This window comes from Crocodylus porosus, unplaced genomic scaffold (assembly GCF_001723895.1).
Source record: "Crocodylus porosus isolate Cpor-Errol unplaced genomic scaffold, CroPor_comp1, whole genome shotgun sequence".
NCBI classification, from domain to species: domain Eukaryota; kingdom Metazoa; phylum Chordata; order Crocodylia; family Crocodylidae; genus Crocodylus; species Crocodylus porosus.
In genome coordinates, this window is record NW_017728931.1 from 141,566,930 (window position 1) to 141,594,813 (window position 27,884).

At 51.0% G+C, this 27,884-nt stretch overlaps 1 protein-coding gene and 1 non-coding gene across 2 annotated transcripts in view; one reads left to right on the forward strand and one right to left on the reverse strand.

The window, feature by feature from the left end:
- The window catches only part of LOC109315843 (collagen alpha-1(VII) chain-like), a 210,158-nt gene that overhangs the window by 19,604 nt on the left and 162,670 nt on the right, over positions 1-27,884 (forward strand). Inside the window, 10 exon segments of the mRNA XM_019543782.1 lie at positions 6,068-6,202; positions 12,758-12,938; positions 14,139-14,298; positions 15,363-15,456; positions 17,126-17,299; positions 18,215-18,375; positions 20,579-20,708; positions 22,672-22,788; positions 23,932-24,087; positions 25,162-25,278. Of these exon segments, the coding sequence (XP_019399327.1) occupies positions 6,127-6,202; positions 12,758-12,938; positions 14,139-14,298; positions 15,363-15,456; positions 17,126-17,299; positions 18,215-18,375; positions 20,579-20,708; positions 22,672-22,788; positions 23,932-24,087; positions 25,162-25,278 (1,366 nt within the window). The 5' untranslated portion in view covers positions 6,068-6,126.
- On the reverse strand, positions 3,359-3,430 carry TRNAQ-UUG. Its single transcript has one exon. It is a non-coding gene; the product is annotated as a tRNA-Gln (tRNA).

The following is a 27,884-nucleotide window of genomic DNA, read 5'->3' on the forward strand; positions in this document are numbered from 1 at the left end:
ATCTGCACTGGCTGATTGTGCAATGGGAAGATGTAAGAGAGTGCAGGCCCTTTAGAGATCTAGGGGCTGCTTTCAGGAGAGGTGCAGGTGGAGGGGATCAGGCTGCTGAGCGGATCCCCAGCTGGGGACTTGAAAAGTTGGAACTGAAAGAGAGCTGGGAAGCAGAAGGTGCTTGTGGGAGGTGGGACTTCAATAGCCAGAAGGGAAGAAAGGTACTGGTTGTTTTACAGCCTGGTGAAAGGCCCGGTTTTGCTTTAGCCCGAAGGGGAAAAGGCTTGTTTTCTTTGACCTTTTCTAAGGAAGGCTTTGAATATAGGACCGGGTTTGGGAATTGAAAAGGAAGTGTGGATATGACTGGAGTGATATGAGCAAGGAGAAGGCATGGCCAGCTCACATAAGATCACTTACATTTTATTTTAACAGATGCCTTTCCTCCTACAGGTATTTGAGCCCTGAATATGCTGATGCAATGTGTTTCACCTGCCACTTTTGCTTTCATGACCTGTCCCACATAATTGTTTCAAGGGATTTCCCACCCCCCCAAACTTTGTACATTTGTTTAGCACAGGCAAATAGGTAGCAGCTAGGTAACGATTCATATAGTGTGTGAGTGTGTAATACCCTGGATCCCTTGCTGCCATTCAATGCATCTAATCTGGTGCATTCACCAGCAGTGCTCAACCTTTCCTTATTCACTGTCCTTCACCTCCTTACACCTGCCTGAAGTGGGCATGAAACACAAGTGTTTGATTAGGCAATGGTTTTATACAGTCTGCCTCCCTTGGGTGTCATGCAGACACAGCAGGGCAAGCACACTTTTTGGTACTATGTAATTTTGCAGGCCTGCCTCCCTCCCTCCTTTCCTCTTTTCTACAGTTTACTTAGACCTTTTTAATAGCATCCTTTTTTGCATGTTTTGGATTGAAATGCTTAAAGACTGCGAACATGAAAAAGAGATTTTGAACACCTACATGTCTAAAACATTTACCTATATAATAGCACTTTGGGTTATTGAAATAGGAAATTATCAATAACGCTACACTTCGCTTAACTTTGCTAATAAGGACTGAGCAGTGTCTTTCCAGTCATTTCGATTTCCTGGGGCTTAGGCTTGGATGCTACAGCACTTGGATTTAACTTCTCCATCCCTGAGGTCATGGAGAGGGGTTCAGTCTGAGAGCTACGGTGCCTCTATCCCACAAGCTAAGGAAGTGAAAGTGGTAGGAGGTTGTCACCCTGTAGCAGCCTCGCTGTTGGGTCACTTTGACACATCTTGGCAGAGCCTCATATAAATCTTACAAGGAGGTTTCTTGTTTCCTTTAAAAACAAAACCTGTTTAGAATTGAAAACTAAAGATAACGAAGGAAGCCAGGATTTTCAGCACACCGGGCTTGCCCCCTTGGAAGGGCTGAGTATCTGGTGGGATGTAGGTCCCACGGCCCTGTTGAGGTTGGAGGTCAGAGGTAGGACAGCCCTGTTTAAGGCTCCTTCAAGGACTGCAGTGGGGACTATAACATACCGGGCTGCACAGGGTTACCATGCTATGTTGTTACTATACTGGACTGCACAGGGGCAGCGTGCTTCCAGCTCCAGAGCTGTGAGTTCAAGTCCTGCTTTGGATTGCACCAATGGCTCCATCTGGTCAACCCACCCATAAATGGGCAACTGGTCAATTGAGCTGGATGGCTCAAATCCAAGGCAGCCAGATGGGGCGCTGGCCCTGACCCCCACTTCTGTGCAGTGAATGTCCCTGAATCGTGATGGCTGGAGGACCATGGACCTTTTTGGCTACTGAGGTTATTTTAATGAATCTTCCTAACACCCCCAATGGCAACCTTCAGCGGGGAGGGGGAAAGTGAGGCGTGGCGCTGATGTGTATCTCTAAGACGTGCCGGGAAGACAGCTGAGGAGGTTGTGAGTCCTACTCCTATGTTCAGTTCAGTAACAGGAGGGAGTCTGAAAATCCTCTCAGGAGATCTTCATCTATGAAGTTGGATCTTTGGGAACACTTGCAAGTGATACCTTTGCCCCAGTCAAGCTTAAGAGTGGGACAGAGACTATATTGTGCATTTAATACAAGAACAAAACAACGTGGGAAGGGAAACGCAGTCTTTGCAAGCGACTTCCACCATATACCTCGTAAGTAGATGAAGGTTATGCTCTTTGACGTCCAGTGGAATGATAGGACCGTTGGAGATGAATTTGCTGCCTACCATCCAGATGTGCATGCATTTTTCTTTCACTTAATTGCATGAGGATGACTGCTGGCTACTACTGGAAGGCAACATGGGCATTCTGCATTAAATGTTCTGTATGAAGGGTGCACATAAATGCAAGGCAGTGACTGGATCAGCAGGAGTTCAGCCCATTGCAATGGACTGAATGGCATAGATGTGCACCTCTGCCCCTTTGAACGGAATTAGATCACCCAAACTAGCAGAAACTCTGCCCTGTGCATCTAAACCCCTCAGGTGCTTTAGGAGAGATCTCTCCCTAGAAGTTTTAAAGATTGTAGCCCCCTGGTTTCTGTGAATTGCAAGTGGACATGGTTGGTAATGCCAAACAGTTCTGTGGATCACTGCCCTATTGCAGTGATTCTCAACCAGGGTGCTACGGTGCACCCAGAGGTGCCTTGACGTCTTCACAGTGATGCTGCAGGGTGCCACACACTGTTAGCACTGTTCAGTGTGCAAACCTGATTCACAAGCTAGATCCAGAGACTTCAAATAGTGATCCATACGGTCAAAAACGTTTTGCTCGGTTGTTGTGTCTCAGTTTTAAAGTCTTAAAGACTTTGGCTACTTGGGTCTTCCTCCAGTGATGGAGACTGCACCACCTCTCTGGGTGACCTGTTCCAGTGCTTCACCGCCCGCCTACTGAGAAAGCTTTTCTTAATATCCAACCTAAACTTACCTCACTGTCATCTGCCCCAATGAGATCGGTCCAGCTCCATCCTCGTTTGAACCCTCCTGCAGGGAGTTGAAGGCTGCTATTCAATCCCCCTCGGTTTTCTCTTCTCCAAACTAAATAATCCCAGTTCCCTCAGCCTCTCCTCACCAGTCCTGTCCCACAGCCTCTGAAACATTTTCATGGCCTTCCACTGGACTCTGTCCAATTTGTGCACATCCTTTCTGTAGTGGGGGCCCAAAACTGGACACAGCACTCCAGATGTGGCCTCCCCAGTGCTGCACAGAGGGGAATAATCACTTCCCTTGCCCTGCTAGCAATGCTCCTACCCATGCAGCCCAGGATGCCATTAGCCTTCTCGCAACAAGGGCACATTGCTGGCTCATATCCAGCTTATTGCCCACTGTCACCCCCAGGTCCTTTTCTGCAGAGCTGCTGCTTAAAAGTAAACTGGTTCTACTGAGATTTGAACTCAGATTGCTGGATTCAAAGTCCAGAGTGCTAACCTTTACACCACAGAACCGGTTACAGTAATGGTCCCCTGACCCTGATTGTCCCAGAGGGGAAACAACTGAGGCCCTTCCTGCCTCCTTCTCTCTTCAGTAGAACACTACTTTTGGACAAAAATAATGTGTGTGGAGCAGCAGAAGAGGACAAGATAGTGCTGCCTTCTCAAAAAACCCCAGGTTTTTCAGGGACAATTCCTGCATGTTGTATATTGTCTGCAGCAGGGGTGCTTAACCGCTGCCTACAGGCCATATCTGGGCTGTGGCTCTGTGTCATCTAGCCTGCAGGGCTTCCCACAGGTCCAGGGGAGTGGTGTCACCACTTCCTTGCTGCCAAATCCTGGGACCTGTTGGGATCCCGAGCCCTGCATGCTGGATCCACTGCCTGATCCCCATTGCTCAGGGATGGGTAGAGGTGCTGCGGTGCCCAGGATCCAATCGCACCATGTTGGGGGTGGAGGAGGGTGGTCCTGGGCCTCCAGGACCCAATCCTGTGTGGAAGGGGTGGTACCAGACCCCCCCAGGACCCAATCCTAGCATGAGAGAGGAGGGAGAGGGCCAGTACTAGCCCCCTCCCAACCCAATCTGGGCACACAGGGGGGCAGAAATGGGTGGTGGCAGGTCTCTTGCATTCAATCCTAGTGCATGGGGCATAGCCCAGGGCTTGATCCAGATTGCAGATGGGCCCCATGCTATTCCTATGACCCGCGTGGCTGAAAGGTTGAGCACTGCTGGTCTAGAGGGGCATAAATGATGAGCAGCACTTGGAAGGCTGGGCCAAGTTGTGGGCCCCGTCACGCTAAGTGCTGTACAGACACAGGGGGTGTGTCTACACATGCTGATTTAAGGCACATCAGCCATTTTTAAGGTGCATTAAGGGTGCGGGTCTGCCTGTGCACGCCCTTAATGCACCTTAAAAATGGTGCTTTTAGGCTATTTGTGTGTAAGTTTGCTACCTGCAAAAGCAGGTATCAACTTTAGGCGTGAATAGCTAAAGTGCCTTAGCACACATGTAGATGCACTGAGGCACATTAGCACTGCGTATGTCAATGGACTTGGGGCTAACTTTAGTCCCAAGCCGGTCCACACACCACGTTAATGCGCCTTAGCGCATGCATGTGTAGACGCGTGCCTAAATCTCCTTAATGCGCATTAGGCAAATGTGCATTAAGTTTAGGTTCATGTAAAAGCACGTGTAGACATGCCCAGGGGGTACAAGTTCCAGCCTAAAAAAGCTGGTGGTTGAAATGGGTCAGGCTCAGTGCTCTTCATGCCCAATTACAGAAGGGGAACTGAGGCACAGAGGTGCCTGAGGGACATGTCAGAGCTGTGAAGGGCCCCTGGATTCCCTGAGCCCCGCCTGTACAGGCTGACTTTCCTGTATTTGTATTTATAAGATACCTCTGGGGGATTTTGTTGTGTACATCCAAACAATCTCTATAGCAACAGGCGTCTTGCAAGCAGATTTTGATAGGTAAGCCTTATAGGGCAGGAGCAGGTTAACTGCTAGGCAACAAAAACCTAATGTTCTGAGCAATTAAGAGCAATGAGAGAGAAGCAGCAAAGCAATTAAGCAGCAGCTGAGTTGTCCGGTTTTTGCAAACTTTCCAGTCACGCCTGTAGTAATACACTGAGGCTGATCTGCCTTCACGCACCTGAAGCCAGAGGTGGCTGTTGCAGTCAGCACATCCCCACTGCCATCACGTGGAGCCTCGACCATGGTCCTTTCTCGTTTTCCTGGTTTCCTTCATCTCGAGTCATTTTAGACCGAAGCTGCAGGAATCAGCACCTTTATTAAGCATTAATATGTCCCTGGGATGGCATATTTATTTGCTATAGGGAACAATCCTGCCTTGGCTGAGAGCTAGGCTGGATGAAGTAATCGATCTTCCTTTTCTTGAGTGGCTATAATTCCCACCGTGGTGGCTGTGGTCCATAGCTGCTGCTGACGCCCGCTCAGCACGGCACAACCAGGTGATGCTTGCAATAGGAGAGGACTGTCTTATAGCCTGTTAAAAAAAATACATCCCTTCTGGCAATGCTGTCTATGTTGCAGTTATTGCTACTGCGAGGGAAGATGCTGCAGTCCTAACGAGCAATCAGCATTTGTTATGGGATTCTGCAAACTGCCTGTGGACAGCGGCCCCCAGGCCTGCTTCTCGGCAGCGCTCAGACCGCCTGCGAGGTGGCTCATTTAAGCAGTTCTCTGGCAGCAAGATTTAGGGGCCCCAAAGGCTGGTTGTAAATGAGACTAAGAAGAAGCTGAGTGAGTTGCTGTAAGCAGCAATGTCACTGCAGCGTCTACCTGGTCAAACTGCAGCGATCCTTCCTTCCTGTTACAGCAATGGCTCTCCTTAGGGTTGCCTAAGCATTTCCATTCTTAGCACCGCTTTCCTTTGCAATGCCAACATATCCCTTTGGACATGAAAGGGGTCTGTTTGGCTTCTGCTGGGGGAACCAGCGTCCAGATCCCAAGAATGAAGACGCCATAGACGTTGGCTTGCCGTGGCGGCCTCGCTGGGTTAAAACGGAGGCCCAGTGGCTGGGCTGAGTACCAGAAGCTTTCATTGCCCTTGCTGTGCCTCTTATGGCTGTGAGGATTTTGCATTCTCGCTAACTTTAAATTTGCCTCAGCCCCTGCTTCTCTCTTGCAGATCAACATCGTTTTGGACCGCGCGATCACGGTGATTGCTGAAGAGGAAGCCGCGGGAAGATGAGATTGTCATATGCTGAGCTACTCACTGTAGCAGCCCTCCTGGCGCAGTACAGGACCGTGGCCGTGCATGAAGGTGTGTGTATAGCGTGCGGTTGCCAACCCCATCAGAAGCAGGGTAGCAAAGGGCTCATGCATCGCACGTGGCGAAGGCATGCAGAGAAGGAAATGCCTTTTCCAGGTTGCCGCAACTGTTGGTGAAATAGGCTGGGGCTGCAGACGCACCCCAAGGTCAACCCTGAGGAGCCAACCTGGTGCCCCTAGTGTCAAAGCCTTGGGCCTCTATGGATGGAACAAAAGAGGGTGAAAAGCTGGCCGAGATACTGGCCAGCAGGAGCGACTAGGGGGAGATAGGCTCAGACGCCTCCTGTTGTGTAGGGTTCGACTGGAAATGGAAGAGGTCCATAGGAAAAGCCATCTTCTGGGCCATCTAACTTAGTGACCCTCCAACAGCCAGGATCAGATACTGGCCCCTGCACTAGGCAGACACAGGGGATCTTATCCACGTGTATCTTATCCGTAGCTCCAGTCCTTGGGATAAATCCGCCTCCATATGAATGAGACATTGGTGGTGCTACGCCCTCGCGGCTTGGCTTGACTTCTTGCTGCCTTTTCTCAATACCGCACAGAGTCATCTGGGAGGCCCAGCATAACACCGGGGCTCATCTTCTTCTTTAGCTATGGTTTTCAGCATCCCCCAGTTGATTTGGGTCTTCACAAATGGCATTTAAAAGTCGCTGAAGAGCGAACGCCCAGGAGCTCTGGTTGGGAAGGGCGAGGGGCGCTGCTGGGGCGCTGCTGAGGTCTGGGCAAGGCTATGGCTGCTTTGATCTGCTTGGTTTTTGCACTCACCCCAGGACTGGTCTATCAGCTCAGCAGGGCTGTTCTTCAGCAGCAAAGCCGGCCCGTATCTCCACCTCCCCTTGGCTAGCAGCATCGGTGGGCAAGGGGTGTGCAGAGGAGCTGGGGGAGGCACTGGGCAGGGAATCCGGGGGGAAGCTGCAGTAATGCCCCGGGTGGGTTAGCTAAGCCTCTGCAGAGGACGTTTGCTCCCCCTTGGGCCCCATTTGAAGCTCCCCAGTCCCAGGTATTGCTCCGCCAGCCCTTGCGGCAGGTACTTGGTGCTGCGATTCCCCAAGGTATATGCTGCTAGCAGCCCAGGACAGAGCAATGGGACATGCCTCTCGTGGTCTTCCCCTCCCGCACAGTACAAATTAGTTCCAGGGATTTCCCATAGCACCCCAGTGAAGCCTGCATTGCATTCCCCTAATGGGGCTTGTCCAGCAGTGGATAACAGCCCACTATTGCTGCAAGCCAGGCATATCATTTCTTTGGCAGTGCTGTGGGCATGAGGCTCTGGTGCTTAAACCCTGCTAGTATGTGGGGGAGCAATCAACGCACATGAGATCGATTGGATTTTTTAGATATACTTGGTGGGGTCTTCACTCGTTTTGCAGGCTGTCTTGGGGAAGAGGGAAGGAGCAGCTAATCCCAGGTCCTACAGGGTTCCCGTGGGGCTCTCTGGGGATGCCAGGACCCACCTGCCAGGACTGGGGCCTGCCTATTAAGAAAGGGCCTGGAGCCCTCCGTAAAATCAGCAAGGAGTTAACAGAAGCTGTGGAATCGGCTACAAAATTAACTTGATTAAATTCCCGGCTGTCAATTAAGCCAATATATTTGGCCATAATGCTGTTTAATTCAGAGCCTTAAACAGTGCAATAAATCAGCGTTTACAGATGTCTCGCGCAAACCTGTGATTGATGAAATAGGGTAATTTTGGAGGTGCATGGAAAATTTCAAATAAAATCATATCCCCCTGTGATTAATATAGCTGTCTGCGTCGGGATTTGCTCCAGAAGGTACCAATCCAAATATGCTTAACATCACATGCTTTCCGTGACAGCTTCAGGCATCTGATCTAAGGCAGCTCAAAGCTCCTGGGTTTTTCCTTGCCAATCTGAGGCTCTGTCCACCCAGGTGCTGCGTGCCTCACTCAGCATCTCGCAAAACAGGCTCCATAGGCCCTCTGGATCGCTGCTGGGAGCAGGATGACGACACAGCTCCATGCAGATGGCTTCAGTGGGGCTCATTCGTCATTACTGTGCACCTCGCATCACTGGGTATGCCCGGATGCAGAGTGCATGCTAGTTAGGACGGCAAGCATTGCCCAGTCCACTCAGTAAATAAGAATACATGGTGCAAGTCAGGGATGAATTCGGCCTTTTTGGAAGGAAGGATCAGAAGATAAGGAAGACCCCGGACTTAGGGGCAGACACCGGACACCTTTGCACTGATGTAAATGTGGAGTGGACCAACAGCCCACTGCTCTACGCCACCCTAAGTCACTCTATTCAGGAGTCAAGTTGTCCCCGAGCTATTCAGGAGTAACTATATGCCGGTGTGAGTGACCCCTGTGTCTATGCCATGCGTTTACACCTTTTTTTCGGTTTTAGCCCAGGATAGTCCTTTCATTGGGATATATAGACCCAGTGATGAGGCAGTGGGATAGAGCCTCTTGCAGGCACCTACCAAGGGAGAGCAGATTGTCTGCCCGCTCCAGCTGCTGGAATTTGCACCGGGGCAAACTCTCGCGTGTAAGCATGCTTTTAAGTCGGTGTGTCATTATTTGTCGGATCAGGGCTGAAGTTGCTTGTTCCACAGGGCAGGCTTTTTATGCTGAAGTGAGTAACTATCACGCTCAGTGCTTCGGTTTGCTAAGTGCAGGATGCTTTCTCCCAGGGCTGCGATTTCTGAGCCTTCCTCGATAAGATACTTCCATTCTCTTGGGATGATACGGATGACTGATGTACTGGAAAGATCCGAAGAACGTAAGAGCTGTTGTACTGGCTCAGACCAAAGCTCAGTCTTTGGCCCCTGGGCTGAATCTGGCCCATGGGGATCCCCGAGGGTGCAGTAGTTTGGTGATGGTCAATCGCTGCAGTTTCCAGAGGTGCATCCTACCACTTCCCAGCTGCAGGTGACATTCCTACCTGCTGTGATGAATAGCCAGGGATGCACCTATTTGCCCAATTCCTTCTGCGACCTGGTTATACAATCAGCTTTTATCACATCTCGTGGCAGTGAGTTCCACATCTTAATTATACACTGTATGAAAACCCACTTCCTTTATAGTTATTGTAAACCTGCTGCCTGATAACTTCCTGGGGTGGGTTCGATTGCTAGTGTAATGAGCCATAGGGAAAAAAAAAACACCCAGCTCCCTCTCCCTGATTTCTCTGCCTTAGATCTCTCCCAGACCCTGTCTTCAAGCGGGCTCTTCTCCAAGCTGAAGAGGCCCAACCTTTTCTGGCTCGCCTTGCATGCAAGCTGGTTCCTAGCCCTGAGCACCTGCAAACTCAAGGAGACACGATCCGAAGAAGTAGTTGTTTGCACGCCATTGAGCCCAGTGTTGTATTTCCCGACAGGCTCGATGCACCCCTCTCGGCTAAAGCACCAGTAGCAATCAGCGGCTGTTTTGCAGCAAGCAGAATTGCGATCTGAAAGAGTGCAGTCCTTGCCCTATTGCGGTGAGTGGCACCATCTTACTAGAGTAGGAATCGTTGCAGAGTTGGCCCCGCAATGGCATAGAAGTAAAGGAGCTGGAAAATCTAGCTGGTCTAATAAAAGTATCACCTCTCCCGTGAGTCCTGAGAGCTTTTTTCTCTAGACCGGTGTGGCTACTTAAGTCCTACCACTTGCTTTGCCAACAGCATCCCTGAACGCGCATCCCAAATGGCAAAGATAGATGAAGCAACCCAGCCCGAGAATATGGGTTTTGCTATGTTGAATCTGTAGCTGAAAGTCAGGCTGGTGTTGGGAATGGCGGGGAGAAGGACCAGGACTAGGCAGGGCCTTGGGAAGCCCTCAGCCATAGCCTCTTGGAGATGAAAAATGACAAAACAACTTCATAGAAACAAGGATTTCTTCTGCTATCTTTTACTGGACCAGCTGCGTAGCTTAGAGGGCTGTCGGATGAGCTCTCAAGCATCAAGCACCGTTTTCCAACACGGCTTCAGGTGGAAGACTTCTATTTCCTTCTTCTACTCAAGTCCCTTGTTCAGCACGGGAAGACAGCGATGGCCCTGTGGTTAGTTGTGCCACACATCAAAGCCCTTGCGAACAGCCCCAGGACCCTCTGCTCACCTGCAAAGTGATGCTCCTTTTACACCCAGGATGACTCTGGGGGTGCTTTCTTATACCCAGAGAAGTACAAGACAAGCCAAAGCAAGTCCTTCTGAACGATTCAGCGGTTTACTGGGCAATCAGACAGCAGGGAATACATAGATATCCTCGGGACCAGGTGGTGAGGTCTTGGGGTCCATCCTCATAGTCAAGGCAAGCTCCAGACTCCCCCACCTTGGACCACTGCTTTGCACGAAGGCGTTTTATACAGTTCATAATCAAATTGCAGTATTTCTGCCCAGTCCTCTGAGATAACAATCTCTTGGCCGATCAGTATTTTGCGACTCTCCAACACCCCCGGACCAGCCACCTTGCATCTCAGCACTTAAACGCTCAAGCCTCTATGGCTTCCTCTAAAGGACCCAGGCCTGTGAGCACAAGGCTAGTAGCAGACCCACACCTAGCATGGGAAAACGATGCCAAGAGTAGCTGGTCAGGTATAGATGTGCGGCGCTGACCTCAAGAGCGACCCTCTGACACCAAACCAACCCTACAAGAACAAACCAAGGGATGCAGCCCAGGCCTCTCAAACCGGGCAACCAATAATTTGTAAATCAGTCCAACACTTGTGAGGATGCTGCCCAAAAGAGGGGCCTTTACATAGCCCATGTGAAGCACCATCCAGCTTGTGCGCACCTCGGCGATAAGAAGTCAAGAATTTAATGCATCGGAGGGAAAAACGTCCATGCTGGGCATCTCTTCCCGCCTCGTGTTAAAACGATGGAAGAAAAAGTAGCCCTGTTTGGATTTGTTAAGGTACCTGAGCCCTCCAGGACAGTCATCAGGTTTCTGTCTGGGAAACAGAGTTATTTCAGGTTGCTGAAATACAAAATTCAGTCCCACCAGTGCTTGAAAGCAAAGCCGGCCGCGATTGTATTTAGTTAGTCTCTCAGGTGCATCTCTACCCCACCTTCTGCTTGGCTTCAGACAAACACGGCTACATACCTATCCATGTTGTAGGCGCCAGTGAAATCTGTAGCACAAGCTGGATCAGCCTGGGGGCGGGGGGGGGTGCTATAAATTTCACATGCTTTACATGGCTCTAGACGTAGCTGCAAGAGCCAGGAGGTGGGGTACCCCGGCTGTGCTCCCCAGGCTGGTGCTAGGTTAGCTAGTATCTGTTATCTGTTACAGCTGGAGCTGTGTACAGGAGCCAGGCAGGGGGTCACACATACCCCAACCCCCACTGTGCAATAGGAGCAGGCTTGCAGACCAGAAGGAAGTGGCAAATGAAGCGGCCGCGGCATCCGCACCTGCCTGTCAGACCCCCGGTGCTGAGCACTCTTGCCTTTCTTGTGGTCCTGGAGGCAAGACCCAAATTGCTCCCAGTGGCGGAAGCTGGGTCTGCAGAATCCAATCGACCACCGCTGTAATGTGCATCTCCCATTTAGCACCTCTCCCTGCCTGCTCTGCACAGGCCTCTAATGCAATAGAGACGTGGCATGAAGAATGAAGCCTGTGCTCGGGGTGTGGGTAGTGATTTATGGGCTAAGCCAAATTATGCTCACAGGAGAAACCCAGGGCCCCATTTTCCTCCTCCTAATGTAAGGTGCAGGACCTGCATAACCTTATTGACGGCCCCAGTAGGAAAGGGGTGGCAATTAGGTTTGCGAGTGAGCTTGCTTGTGTGTCTAACCGAGAGCAGGGGTGATAGAGAGGAAGGAGGATGCAGTGCTAGGGTAGAAGCTCAGGCTGTAGCTCTAGGTTCGGTCCCCTGCTCTGCTACAGGCTTCCTTCGTGCCCCCTCGGCAAGTCACTTAGTGGCATGTCTGCCAAGCGTGCCCACTCCCGGAGGGATCGAGATGCTTTTCTCCTACTGATCTCAGTGGAATTAGGAGCCTGAGTGCCTTTGTGGATCTGTGCCTTATTCCAGCCACATGTCTGTTTCTGTAGGAGGGGAGGTAGCACTGCCCTGCTACGGTCATGGGAGCAATACGGTTATGTACAATAGGTAGACTTGGATCCCTTCATCCTGCAGCTGTGGTGCCATCAGGGCTCCACACTGGTGTTGCACTGGGGCGGGGGGTGTTATACACACACCCTGGCACAAGTTGCAGCAAAGGAGGTTTACTTTGGATATTAGGAAAAACTTTCCCGTGAGGAGGGTGGGGAAGCACTGGAACAGGTCACCCAGAGAGGTGGTGGCATCTCCATCCTTGGAGGTATTTAAGACCTGGGTAGACAAAGCCCTGGCTGGGATGATGTAGTTGGGGCTGGTCCTGTTTGGAGCAGGGGGTCAGACTGGATGTGACCTCCTGAGGTCCCTTCAACCCTCATTTTCTATGATTCTGTGACTGATGATGTAGTTGGGGCTGGTCCTGCTTGGAGCAGGGGGTTGGACGAGATGTGACCACCTGAGATCCTTTCCGACCCTCATTTTCTATAATTTCTGATTCTGTCCCAAGCTCTACAGGGTGGACCTCACCCATGTTTATCTTTCTTCCTGCAGTGTGTGGGACAGCAGAGGTGGCAGATATTTTGTTCCTCATTGGAGGATCCCAGACCCTTGAGGACAAGGACTTCCGAGCAATCCAAGACTTCATCGACAGCGTCATCCGGACCTTCGCGAGTGTGGTGCTGGGGAAGGCGGGCATTCGGCTGGGCGTGACACTTTATGGTGAGAAGCCAAGGTGGGTTGAACCTTCATCTCCCACTGGCATGCAGAGTCTCTAGAGCACCGGGTCTCAACCTCCTTGAGACTCAGGGGCCCCCTCAAGAGACTTGGGAAATGACAGCTCTTGTTCGTGAATACAGAAAAATACCAGGGCGATGCTTCTGTTGCAAAGCATCAGAAAGACCACGACAGGCCAGAGTGGTTTTGACACCCCAGACTGTGATTTGAAATCTTTGCATTTATCTTGTGGATCATGTGTAGGCGTTTGCACACCTCCCAGTGCTGATATTGTTTGGCAACCTGCATCACCCTTTAAAGGACTCTGTGACCCCCTGGTTGAGAATCGCTGCTCTAAAGCTTTCACCTCTGCTTGTGTCTGAAGCTGGGGGCTTGTCAGCATGGTTCATAATCCACTAAAAGGCCCATTGCAGTTTAACAAGGAAAGATGCCTTTGGAAATGCTGGGGATGGGAGTAAAAGATCCCATCAAATGCCAGAGTCCTGGCAGCCTTAGCAGCACCTAGGTATGGTGGTATCCTTGTGCAGCAGAATGGCTTGTAGATAGCCCTGAAGGCATGTCCATCACAAGCCCGTACCTGCTCATCATCTACCCCAGCAGCTGACCAGCTTGCCTCCACAAACTCTGCTCAGGGTCTGACCCCCCCAGACCACCCCTTGCTTCATCTGGGTGCTCGGGCAGTGCAGAAACAGAGCTGGGAAGTCGACCAGCAGCCATCCCATCACTACCTTTTTCAGGGTCCCACCCTTCTGTATTCCACCTCCCATCTCCACTTCTCCCATAATAAGGGCCAAGCATGGATGGAGAGACAAGTCATTTGCAGATTGTTTCCTAGACAGGCTCCACTTGAGGAATAGGCAGCTGGTTGGTGCCCGGTCACTGTTACATGAAGGGCAGCGCAAAGGGCAGGTCCATTAGGGTGTGAGGTTCTTTCACCGACCTGGAGCCCACTTCACTTTCAGAAGTGGGAGAAGCTGCATGGCCCAATCCCTGCTGTGTTTCACCAGGATAATGATGATTCAACCTCTCATTCATGATTCCCATGATCCCCAGGATGGGGACTGAGTTGACATTTCATCGGGATAATGAACCTTTCATTCATGATCCCCTTGTTTACCACTCCCAGGACAGGGATCGAGTTGGCATTTCGTCGGGATAATGAACCTCTCGTTCATGATCCCTTTGTTTACCACTTCAGGATGGGGATAGAGTTGGCAGATTCCACCACCATTGAAGAGGTACTGGAGGCTGTTCGGGACCTCTTGTTCAAAGGGGGAAATCTGAAACTGGGGGACGCCCTGACGTTTGTGGCCCGCACAGTGTTCCACCCAGCGGTGTGGAGGGACGATGCAGCAAAGGTGAGAACTGCAGAATGGCTCCCCTGGTCATCGGTATGGAGGCAACCCAGGACCTCTGTCTCTAAAAACAGGAGCCTTTGGTGCCTGAGCTGAGGGAACAGGGAGCTGGTCCTTTGGCCTAGTGGTAAGTGGAAGCTAATTCCTAGTAGATAACTACCCCTCTTTCACTGAGGATTAAACTACTGTGGGTTAACTTTCATTTACCATGGGGTAAAGGTGTGCACACGGTCAGGAACCACAGAGTACCTGGAGTGCCCAGAGAGTCCTGTCCCCTCTAGCCCCAGGGTAACTTGTTTGTATGTTGAAACACAAAGACAATAGTAGATTGACACTGTGTATGCCTGGATTTGGCACTAGAGAGGGACAAAAAGCCTTGCTGGGTGGGTGACACCACTGCAGGATTGTGCATACCTGGTCTCTGGCACAGAGCTCAGCAGGGCAAGGGGGTGATGAGAGTGCCATTGCTGCACTGCCTTATAGCATCAGCGCTCTCGTTTCTGTGGCTTATTGTTTTGACATTAGTCCTAGAACATCTGCTTCCACTAACCAAAAAACCACATGCTCCCTAGATAGGAAAGGGGTTTTTATATTCCTTTTTGAGTCCAATCTTGTCAGCGTGCAGACACTCAAAATCTCCCGGGAGAGTCCTACTCAGAGGAAGGACTTGTGAGATAAAGAGTTGCTGACTTTGGCCATCATCTCCAGTCTGGCTATGGATGGACATTGCTCCTATCTGATGGCTCAGTTGGATGATGCTGATGGCCAAGTGTTTGGTGTCTTTGGTGCAGCTGGAATCCCAGGCTTCTTAGTACTTCTCTCCTGGGTCAGAGCTCCCTTCCCTCCGGAGCAGAAGGCGCATGGGGCAGGAAGATCGCCTGCCTCCGATACCTGTTCTGAGGATAAGCAAACCGCCTCTGCTTTCCAGGGCTGTCAGCCTGGTTCCTTCCTAATCACACTCTCTAAGGATCATCAGCCAGCAGAGCGTGTCAGTCACTCCTGGTACACACTGCAAATTGCTCATGTTCAACACCTTGTTATCTGGCTGTAACTCTGCTGCTTTGCAGATAGTTATTTTAATAACCGACGGGGACTCTGCCGATTCTGTTGAAGATGCAGCTGTAGCACTGCAGGACGCGGGAGTTACAGTGTTTGCTGTGGGTACGTATAGTAGTAATGACGACCTCTTTGCACCTCACCAGAAGATAATCACATGTACAAAACAGGCTGTTCACCAGTGAGTATTGGAATATAGCATGGAATATGTGCCGCTCAGTACTGCATGCACACTACCAAATCCTGCAGAAGCATTGAGGAGGGGACAGCAGTGAGGTCTGTATTAGAGCAGGGTGAGTTGTTTGGGGTTTTTTTTGATGACTAGCGTGTTTAAAAATGCAGTTGCGGTGAGCAGAGCTATTCGTTAACTCAGGTCAAAGGTCAACACCAGCATACAATTTCTCTCTAAAAAAAAAAGAAGGAAAGCATCCCCAAAAGCCAAGCCATTTTGCACTTGCCTTCTCAAAGTGGTTTTTCATTTGCAAATGGTGGTTTGCAACCAAACTGGCTAAAATTAATCTTAAAAATGTAAAGAAGTTTCACTCTCCTCCCAAACCAAAATCAACTCCTTTGTTTGAAGTTGGGCAAAATATTCTGTTTGACCCCAAAACCAAACCTTTTTTTTTTTTCCAATTTCCCAAAGGCTCTTTTTTGGTTAGGAAACAGCATTTTTGGTTCAGGTCAACCTGAAGTAACTTTTTAAAAAATCTTAATCTTTCAGCTTCACCTGCGAGCACAGAAATTTACTTATTTGCAGTCCAGACTGCACCAGGTAATAGCAGTACGCTGCTGAATACCCAGCATGGTTCTCAGTCCCTTTTCAGCTCATTTTAGAGGGGACCTTAGTGAGGAGTGAAAAGCCCTCACTGCTGGGGTGAAAAGGGATGTTTCATTTACCCCTGTGCAACACAAAAGGGGGTCAGAAGGGGCAGATGCAGGGGTGTGCGGTGGTGCATTTGCACCCCGCTATGATTCCTGTTCCACCCAAACCTTTAAACCAACTGCCTGGAAGGGGAAGTGGCATTTTTATTCAGGCAGTGTGGGTGAGTCACCTGACTTCGTGGCTTATTGTCATCTCACTGATTCTTGCTAATCTTTCTCCACTCCACAGGTGTTAATGACCCTCTCTCCGTTTTAATGGGCTCGATGTTCCACTATTCAAACTACCCTTTCTTTTGCAATGCTGCTGTTAGCCATTCCTGGTAATGCGTCTTTTCTGTTTCACAGCCCTGCAGACTGGTTTTTAGCTCCTGCTAAAAATCTTCTCTCAGGCCTGGTGACATTAACTCAGGTGAACATTAACCCCGGTGTGGAAATGACTGGCAATGGAGTGCTGGATGCATTGTCAAGATGCTCAAGAAGGCTAGATTTTGTTTTACGACTCTGAATAAGAAAAGCACATCTAACTCTAATGACTGCAGGACTAATGAAATGATGTATTTTGGCTATTTTTACTGAGGTTGCTGCATTTTTTTTAAACTTTGCATAGAATTTAGCAAACGAGAGCACATTCCAATAAAGCTATATTTGCTTTTGCTTTGCTCTTCGACTGAGTAATACCTGGCCCCTAAAAGCTTCTAGTTTTCATTTAACACAAGAAAAATGTGTTGTGCTATATGGGATGATGCACCACACTATCTGCATGTGCCTTTTCAAAATCCTAAATCTGCTTGTGGGTCAGACATTGCTATTCTAGTTGGGTAACAGTGTCCCCATGCTCTGCGCGGGAGCGCGAGCGGAAACTGAGACCTGCTTTCTTTCCCTGCATGCTTAGGAATTAAGAACGCCAATAAGAGCGAGCTGAAGAAAATAGCTTCAGAGCCCACAGAGGAACACGTGCTTTATGCAGAGGATTTCCACCTGCTCCATAACCTGTCCCCCAAACTCTCCCGCAGGCTGTGCTTCACTGCCTCGGAGCCCCCACGGCCGGCCAAGATGACTGTGAATGGTGAGTCTGGGCTCCCCTATGCCATTCCTTGAATCAGCCCCTGTTGCCATCCCTAGACTCCTATACACGTTTGGATCCTTGCATCTGGGCCCCTACACCCCATCTTTTCACATCTGTGGCCCTTGAAGGGCAACCAGATCCCAATGCACCTGGCTTTGTTGTTCAGGAGGCAGCGGTCGCGTATCTTCAGCCGCGCTTAGCTTTCTGCAGTCCACGCGGTGACACCACGTCATGGAGACGATGCACCTGCAAAGCGCAGCACGGCAGGGGAAGGCACTGGGTGGAATAGTGGAAAGTAGCTGGAAAACCCTTTTCCTGGGACATTAGCTCCAACCCGTGCAGAGAGTGGGCTTAGGTAAGAGGACCTGGGGGAGTATCTGTGAGCTGATGCTTTGCCCTGCACCCCAGAGATGTCTCAGCCCCCAGCGTGCCTCCGTCTCTGAGAGTCCTGGAGGCAGGTGCCATTTTCTATTTCCTTCTCCAGTCTTTAGGACCATCCTGCTGAATAGTAATTCCCACCCTATAGCAGCATCCTACCTATGGCTAGAAATGAAGAGAGTGGGAGGCACCCTTGCTCTGTTAATTTGTGCAGGTTTTTAGGATAATTTCTGTGGTCCTTTGGTGAATGCCTGTAGAAGGGTTTTGCCCTCTCTTCTGTTCTCTGTAACGTGTACAAGCGCCCTAGGATGTCTCCATGAGGAGAGGAGGAAATATTTGGATCCAGGCACAAAAGCAGAGTCCAGATCCTTCTAGACTGCACAGGAACCGGCTCGCCTCGGTCATGCTTTCCCGGCAAGGCCACCTGTGAAACCAAAATGGCACTTGGGCTCATAAAGGGTCTGGCTGGTGCTGACTGTCTGGCCCTACTCTTCACCGGGCATGTCAGGCAGTTTTTCTTTCCCTGCCTGCTTTTAGCTGAGAAGATCGTCGGCCCTCGGGATCTGCTGGTCACAGAGCAAAGTTACAGCTCGTTGAGGCTGACCTGGACGCCTGCCACGGGGAAGGTGTCGGAGTACCTCGTCCTCCAGCGTTCGCTCTCAGCTGCTGGGCAGCCTGTTCCTGCGGACCAGCGGCAGGTAGGGCTGCGCTCACCCTGCACAGAGACTCGCTCCCCTTCCTCCCCCGACACCAAGCCGATGCCTTGTCTCTATATGGGGCATTTGTCGTGGCTTTCAGGGGTGCCACGCGCTTCCAGTTGCCACTGGCTTAGGCCCTGGAGTGAGACCCAGGCAAATATCTGAACTTCTGCCGGTATCCCGTGCAGACCTCTGAGCTATACAAGCTGGATTTCCAGCCCATGACTAATCTGAAAGGCCCAGGTCTAGGTTATCACCTTGGGAAAGCAAGGTCAAATATCTGCCCAAGCCTCATGGGCCCTCAGGGGTAAGGCATGCTGATGTTTGAGACCAGTCTCTGCCACAGAGCACCCAACTCACCTTGGGCAAACCACTTAAACTCTCTTTGCTGCACAGGCCAGAGACCACGTTTCTACGCCAGCTGCCCTTTATAGCCTCTGCCATCACAGTCACAACTTCATTACAATCTGAAGAAAACATGGGAAAAAACATGGCCAAAGTGATTCCTTTCCCAGTAACAGCCCCTTGCTTTTCACTAGGCACTCGGCCTGAGGCCCATAGAAGTAAATGGAAGGGTTCCTGTTGGATTTAGCAGGGTTTGAGGATTAAGTCTTTTGCCCCCTTGGATTTCCTTGGGCTATGCTCGGACACTGGCTCCCTCCCCTCCATACTATTTTAAGTCTTGGGAGGTGAACAGCTCTACCAAAGACCAGGCTAGACAGATCTGTTGAAACCCTTTATATCCCTAATTGTGATGAGCAGAGAGGTGGCTAGCCCATTAGTCTTAAAGGTGCCACCACGTGCTTCTGGATAGCAAAAGACCAGATATGGGGAGCTGACAGAGAAACTCCTGATCTTTGCCCAGAGCAGCTGAGGACATATCCAAAGTGCTGCATCTAGGGAGGAAAAATGTCCAGCACACCTACAGCCTAGGAAATGACCTGCTGGGTGGCACGGAGGTGGAGAGGGATCTTGGAGCCCTAGTGGACTCCAAGATGAACATGAGTCGGCAGTGTGACGAAACCATCAGAAAAGCCAATGGCACTTTATCGTGCATCAGCAGATGCATGACAAATAGGTCCAAGGAGGTGATACTTCCCCTCTATCGGGCGCTGGTCAGACCGCAGCTGGAGTACTGCGTGCAATTCTGGGCGCCGCACTTCACGAAGGATGCGGATAACCTGGAGAGGGTCCAGAGAAGGGCCACTCGTATGGTTAAGGGCCTGCAGGCCAAGCCCTACGAGGAGAGATTAGAGAAACTGGACCTTTTCAGCCTCCGCAAGAGAAGGTTGAGAGGCGACCTGGTGGCTGCCTATAAGTTCGTCAGGGGGGCACAGAAGGGAATTGGTGAGTATTTATTCACCAAGGCCCCCCCGGGGGTTACAAGAAATAATGGCCACAAGCTAGAAGAGAGCAGATTTAGATTGGATATTAGGAGGAACTTCTTCACAGTTCGAGTGGCCAAGGTCTGGAACGGGCTCCCAAGGGAGGTGGTGCTCTCCCCTACCCTGGGGGTCTTCAAGAGAAGGTTGGATGTGTATCTAGCTGGGGTAATGTAGGCCCAGCACTCTTTCCTGCTTATGCAGGGGGTCGGACTCGATGATCTGTTGAGGTCCCTTCCGACCCTAGTATCTATGAATCTATGAATCTACTGTCCAAGGGATTCGGCTTCTTGCTGACTTCCTAGCAAAACCCTCCCAGTTCCCTTCACCGTATTGTGTAGCTCACTGTGTAAAGGACCGGGATGTCGATGGTTTCTCCAAGTGGACCACACTAGGTCAGGGGTTTACCCATGTGGAAGCTAAGGTCAAGCTGGTTATCCATCCTAGTCCAGCATAACAAGCCAAAGGTCAAGACTGGGACATGGTCAGGGCAAGCAGTTTACCAGGCTGGGAGGTCCAAGGAAGGACCAGGCAGGAGGACCCAAGCCAGAGGTGCAGAACCCATGGGGTTTAGGAGCTCTGAGCAAGACAGGGGCACTGTTGCGCAGACAGCTCACTGCGGTCTGATCTGAGCTTGTATAGCCAGCATGGGGGGCCTCTCTCTGATGGACAACAGCCCGGTCTGCCCAGTTTCATCCAGCTGGGACCTGGGACTGCATCTGCCCCACTGGGCCCTGACTCATTGCTCACCAGAGCCAGCCTCTGTTTCAAGATCCCTTGCCCAGCAGCGCCCAGCAAAGCCCCTCTCTCCTCTTTCCCAGATCGTCGTGAACAGTGACAAGAACACCGTGCTGGTGCCAGACCTGAAGCCCAACACCAAGTATTTCTTCACAGTCCAGGCCATCTACCCAGATGCCCCCAGGGAGTCGATGACTGTCAAAGGGAAGACGAGTGAGTCTGTCCTTGGATATGTCTCCCTTATTTTGCATTTATGTATTGGGGGGGTAAAGGAGCTGGCACAGGGATGCTGCAGGTAGCACCAGACGGGTCTGATATTGCTTGGTTTAATGGTGGTATCTGGTTTGAGGGCCTGAGACAGGTGAGTGCTCTTACCTCGGGATTTTACAAAGCTTTGTACGATGGGTCCCAGGAGGGCTCAGGGCTAGGCGTATGCAGAAGAGTTTGTGGGAATAGAAACTTGGTGATTTCAAGGCATTATTCTGCTGAGCTCCACATAGCCCTGCAAGGAAGAAATCCATCCCCGTGATGGGAACAGATAGGCCTATGCATGGCTGTCTGCTCCCCATATGCGCTATTCAAGTGGCTCATAGACCCTATCCTGGCCCTATACACAAACCCAACAGAGCAAGCACCTGTTGTCAGGAAGTGCCATCCACATGGTCCCAGTGCAGCGTGGGGAATCCACTCACGATCATCATCAGACTGGCAGGATAGTGGCTGCTTTTTACACGTCTAAATCCCATTTTATTCTAGTTAAGACACGTTTTCCATCGCTTTATTGGGCTTGCCTCCCTGCTTTATTGAGTCGTGTAGAGTCCTTCTGCTGTTACGTTGCGCTCTGTCTTTTCGAACCACATTTCCAACATCAGACACAGAATCTAGGGTCAGAAGAGACCTCCAGCACGATCCTGCACAGAAGCAGGAATGGTGTACTCCTAAACTATCCCTGTCCAGTGCTTATCCTGCCTCCTCTTGAAAACCTCCCAAGGGGGATAAATTCAGCCCATTCGGTGCTGATCCTACTGTTTCCGTGGGGCCTGGTTTTGCTGGATGGAGCGTGTCTTGAAACCGATGTTTCAGAGCCGCGGATGTGCAAAGGAGCTGCGCACATTCAGCTCCTCTGTCCTGCAGGATGCACCTCACCTGCTTGCCCGACAAGCTCCATCAAGAACCGTTCCTTTCACAGCGATACTTAATTGTTCGTCTGTTAAAGGGAAGATCTCAGCCAGGCTTAATGAAGAACGAGTTTCAATAAGGCGAATTCATCCATGCTTGCTAAGAATGAGATGGGAGGTTATTGCAGTAGGAGCAAGATTGTGGGGGTCTCATCTCTTCTTAACCCTGGCATTAAGCCTGGGGAAGTAGCTTGGCATCTAGGCGTTGTGGCTGATGGGTTCACACTGGGCTTCCCCTTGCTCAAGGTTTTCCCCATTGCATGTCTTCATGTTCATGATTGTGCTCGGTCTTCAGTGTAATGTAGCACGTGGCGTCCATGTGGCAGGGCAAGTGGGATAAGAAGGAGCAGAGCTGGGGATGGAAAACAGGAGGGATGGGCACGCTGTATCCTGCCTGGAAAAAGAGGGCCTGGTGCCCCGCTCTTTGCTTTCGCGGTTCCTTTAGAAAAAGTTTGCATGGAGACTTACCCCAGAAGGGAGATTGTTCTCCTTTGCACCTTGGTAAGAAAACCAGAGAACAGAAAGAAGAATTGAAGAGTGATCCTCAGTGATACCCAATGCACTATTACGAACCCAAGGAGCTACCAGAAATGCCGCGGGACTGCAAGATCTGTACAGCTGCACATGAAGGTCCCGATAACAAAGCCAGTTTTACATTCAAATGCACCACACAGGAGGGAAAAGCTAATGAGAAGCTGGGTATGTATCCCAGAGCTCTCAGCACCATTCGAAGCAGGGGTGCATTGTGGGCAGTTTCAGCGCAGTCGCTGTTCAATGCCCAGTTTTGCAAATGAGCGTGCAAGAGGTGACACACCCAGGGCCAACACATCCTCCCGGGGTATGAAAGGGAGGGTCGGGGATCGGCTCCTTCAGGGTGTTCTCACCTGACTGTCTTCTTATCTTTGGAGATCCAGGGGATTTCCCTGCTTTGTGTCTTTGCTGCCATTCATGGAAGCAGTGCTGCCCATTAACCTCAGGGTTGTGTTTGTATCTTCAAGCGCCTGTGCCTCCAGTGACTAATTTTCGGGTCATTGAAGAAGGCCTCTTCAGCCTCAAAGTGGCTTGGACTGCTCCCCCGGGGAGGCTGAAAGGCTACAAGATCTACGTTCCCAGATGTAAGTAGAGATCTCCTGGGCTTTCAGGTCTGCTTCATGGCTTGTCATGCAGCTGGTTGGTCTTGCAGAGCTGTTCAGGAAGCTGAGGTGGAGTCCGGCCACTTCTGCCCGCTAAGGACAAGCGAGTGCTTTGTGCTGCAGGGGGAAGGGCAATGGGTTGTCAGCAACCTGCTGGGATGAGGTTGCATGGGTCTCATCTAATTCATTTGGGCTCTCCAGGTGGCAGTAGGATTTCTACTTTTGGGACATCCAAGTGGAACATGTGCCAGTGTTCCCAAGTGCGCTCCGTTGCGGCTCAGCCATCACCAAAACACTGCAGGTGTCTCAGTTCATGAAGTGCCTTCATTTCAGCCAGAAAAGATCCCCAGGGAGACTCGTCCTGGCTTGCAGCATGTGCTCAGAATTGGTCCAGGATGACTCCCCACCTAAGCTCTGCTGTGGTCCAGCTGTGTCTGGGGTGTGCGTGCACTGGGGAGGAGCCCAGGGTTTCTTAGATGGAGGAAAACTGCCCTGAGCAATTGTATGAAGCTGAGCTCGTGAAACGGGGAAGAGCAGGGCTCTGCTGTGCTTTGCCAAGTGGCCTAGTGGTTAGGGCATACGCTTGGGAAGTGGCGCTTGACTCCTTCATGCTCAGCTGCCCAGTGGCCCATCCTCATGGAAAGAGGGGAAGGGCCCCTCAGTCCTGCCGAACCCCTGGCTGGATGGTCAAGGCACTTTGCTGGGAAGTTGGAGATGAGCGTTCAAACCCCACAGGCTGTGTAGGGACTGGATTACCCATCCCACCCCTGGGCCAAGTGCCCCAACTGGTAAGCTATTGAGATGGCTGGGTCCTCCTCCCCTCACCCTAAAGACATAGCATCTGTCCATGGTTCATGTGGGGTCTTCTCCTCTCAAGGAACTGGTTTCCAGCTTGGCAGGAATGCACCAAGCCACCCCTTGAATGGCTGGGGGAGCTACATAGCTCCTTGGGTACAATAAGATGGGTTTGCTGAGATGGGGCACTTGTTTGTGGCTGAGCAATCGCTAAATCATAGTTGGCCCATAGGCTGAAATTGTCTCCTGTGCCCAGGTCCCGTGCTGGCCTGGTAAATATGCCATGTGGTTCCCTCATCCTGGTGTCCCTGTTGCTTTTGCTCCCCACAGCAATCAGGCCTGGGATGACCTATGAGCAGGTTCTGGGAGCAGATGCCACATCTCACGTGCTTCCTGACTTGCAAGAGGATAAAGAATACACTGTCAGCATCTATGCCATGTATCCAGAGGGCCCGAGCCAGCCGGCATCTGTGACAGCAAGAACATGTAAGAGGTTTGACTTCTTAGGTAGCGTTGTGGTTGCTCTCATTTGCATTTCTGAGCTATGCAAACTCTCGTTTGCATATTTATACTTGGCCATGTGCTGTACCCAAGAGACATGCATGCTCATTCGCATATTCACACATGTTCTCATGCCTTTTCTAGGCCTCATACCTGCTCATTTCCATGCTCACACCTGCTTACCCAGGGCCAATGCAAGTTCATTTCCACACTGATAGACTCCTGCCTACGCTCATCCAAACATTCAGATTTTGCTCAGACCTGCTGTCACTCTCACTCCTGCATCCCTTTACCTGCACGCTCTCACCGCTGGGGATTGCAGCCTCCACTCATCAGGTGGAAGTACAGAAAACTCAGTTCTTGCTGTGTGCAAGCAATAGAAGGCACCATTAGGAGCGTAAATATGGAAACCAAGTTGCCCCCCAGGTTTTGGCCATGCCGTTGATGGCCATCGCATCCCCTCCTTGGCCTCCAGGGTTGGCCTCTTCTTGAGGCTGCAGAAGAAGGCATCAGCTCCAGTGTCACCGTCAGTGCCCATCTCAGCAGACAGGATCATGGAGGTGGAGCTCCTCGCTGCTTGCTGGGTCCAGCTTCATGCCAGCAGGCGTGGTGTGAATCCTGTCAACACGGGTCTGGGAGAGGGCAGCTGTGCATGCTACTACTTGACCTCCCCTGCCAGGTCAAGAAGACTTCACCCTCTCCCCACACTGGGGCCTGGATCTGTCAGCACCTGCCTCCTCTCCACTCCCACCTTGCATTTTGTATTAATTCAACATGAATCCAACCAGACCGGCACAGGCCAGAGATAGTGGTGGTCACAGCAGTTTGCTTTGTTGCCTCTCTGGCTGGGAGTGACGGGTAGACAACAGCCTTTTATTAGCTGCGTTAAGGCTGACAGGCTATGATGGGATGTTTAGAAATCTCTCACCCCCCCACCCCAAACCCACTGATTGACGTGCCAAAGTCAATGAGAGGCAGCCAGCAGTGCCTGGAAAGTCACCGGGTGCATGGGTTGCAAAGGCACTTTGCTAAGAGGTTTGTCCCCTTGAAATCTTCCAGTGAGGTTCCTGCCTACGCGAAGCGTCTTGGTCCAGAATGAAACCACCAACACCCTCCAGGCCAGGTGGACGCCGGTCCGAGGGGCTTCTGGTTACAGGCTCACTTGGGTGTCCACAGGTACAGCATCGGGATGCAGGGGCAGGGTGGGAGTTTTATTCATGGTGATCTAGCAGCGACTTGCTCCCTCCTTTCCCCTTGCTGCTTGCTTTTGTCCTCATTGCTCTCAACAGGGCTCCGTTTCCTCTACTAGCCTCCAGCAATATCTCTGTTTCATCCCCTGATCCCCTAAACCAGCCAAACCTGACCTGAATTACAGGAAGGATCCTTTCCCTGCCCTGTGGGGCTTTCCATGGTGGGGGAGCATTGGATTATTCCCTGTCTGAGATGAAGGCAAGATTTTTTTCATGCCAAAATTACAGGATACAGAACCTGAACCCAGCACTGTCACAGACTCCCTGTGTGACCCTGAGTAAGGTCTCCTTCCCTGCCCTCGAGCTTCTCAGCCAGTGCATCTACATGAGACGCTTACTGCGCATTAGCTTGACAACGCTGCACAGTAGCACAGGGGTGCTGATAGCCTACCGCGCAGCGTTATTAGGCTAATGTGCATCAGAGTGACAGAAAACCTGCATGCCGACACTGCTGCACAATAACTCTAGTTGCTGTGCATCGCGTTAGTAATTCATTAAAGAAATACTAAACTAAATGCACAGTAATTAAGGCACATTAATGAACTTGTAGACGTGCCCAGCATGTACAATACAGATAATACCCAACTTAGTCAGTGTGGGTGTAATTTAGCAACGGCTGGAGAGCACTGTAGTATCTCAGAGAGGAAGGTGCTTTTGGGGTTCATTACAATAAGCTGGACCTGGGTGGATCTTCCAAAATGGAAACAGGCAGCCCAAATGCCAGGTGCTTATCCAGTCCCCCTGCTTGGCTCCCATATCATTTGGCTGGATATGGGGAGAGCGCTTGCTTTTTGTCATTGGTGTGGGATAGGGACTGTCTTTTTTCCTCTGTATTTGTACAGCACCTTGTGCAACCGGGCACAGATCAGTGACTCGTAATTCTGGGGCCAGCTGCAATGCAACTAGTAATACTACTAATCATTTGCTTTCACATATGCTGTGTTCCTACCCGATGGGCTGTTGCTTGGTTTTTCATCACCTCACCTAGAAGAGAAGAGGCAGCAAAAAAAAAAAAAAAAAAGGGTGCTGATGGGAGGATTACTGTAGTTTCTCCTTTAGCTTCAGGACTCCAGGGTTCGATTTCTATTGAGGCATTAGATGAGCTCTGTCGAAATTATGCAGACTGCAAATGCAGCGGTCAGGGTGACATGGAGCTGTTCCCGTTCGTGCGTACGCCATCTTCCCCCCTCATGGTATGGCCCTGAATGGCCACTCTGAATCGTGGCCCTGCCAGGTCCCGGCTGCTGGCAGCACTATTGCTCCCTGCTTCTTTGTAGCATGGGGGGAAATCTTATAAGGACCTCTGTGTGTGCGTGCGCATGCATGTGCATGTGTGTATGTGACTAATGCAATATGTGTGTACCACCATTGCTCTCTGCTGGAGAGAGTCAGAAGTGCTCACCCAGGTGTTGTAGGTCCTCAATAGCGTTGCTAGCTAGAGGGGGTGTGTTTGTGCAACCTGTCTGTGCAAGTAATAGCAATACATTGCAAAGCCTCCTAGATGCCCGGACTCACAAGTTGGTAGCAGCCTCCCAGAAAGGACCGGGGGCATTTCCTGGCATGGGTCAGAAACACTCCCCTCCCCATGAAGAACATGACTGGGCATGACACCTCGAGATCAGCCCCCCACCCTGCTCACAGAAGGGTTTCAGAGGCACGATCCCCTCCGCTTCTACCCTGAAACGCTCTCCCCAGTCAGTGCGTCTCCCAGGACAGGGCTGATTTTTCTTTTCCGTGTTCCAAGACGGAGAATAGATAAAAATAAATTAGCTGCGGATGTGGCGAGAATGTGGATGGAGGAGGGTTGGGAGGGGGGAAGGGAGTCTGTAGCGCTAGCTGCATGGAAAATGGGGACGTGGCACCCCCCAGTGATGGACAGAAAAATAGCAGCCCTTGGTTTATATCCGCAGCAGGGGGGAGACCCACCGGGATGGACAAGGCCCTTCCAGGCATGACTGGATGGCTGCCTGTGGGATTACATATCTTGTCACTCTGGGGATGCTTAGGAGAGAGGGGCGTGTGGTTTTTTCTTATTCCCTGAAGTAATGGCTGACCCCTTCTTGTCCTGCCCAAGACCCTTCCTCAGCTTCGTGTCATGGGAACCATCTTGCCAGCAAAATGAGATGAGACAGGAGCCCGCTGAGAGCTCTTCCCTCCCCCTGGGACCCTTTCCGACCACCTGAACGAACCCCATCTTCCAGCAGGCATGAAGCATTTGACCTCTTCATCAGTCCAGGGGAAGAAAATCCCAGGACTAGGAGCAAAGCCCAGGTCTTTCCCGAGGTGGTACAAGACCCCACCTCTCCTGGCAGAGTGAACACCGGTCTGAAGTCTTAGGGTAGCGGCTTCTTAATCCCGGCTCTGCCACTTGCGGTCCTTCGGTGACCGTGGGGAAATGGCTTCATCTCTAAGCACTTCTGTTTCTCCCCAGCTCTTGCACTTAACATTGGGAGCTGATTACATGTTGAACAGTGCTTAGTGCACAGGCAGCCCCCTAGACACGCCGAATCGTTTTCCCCTTTATGGCTGCAA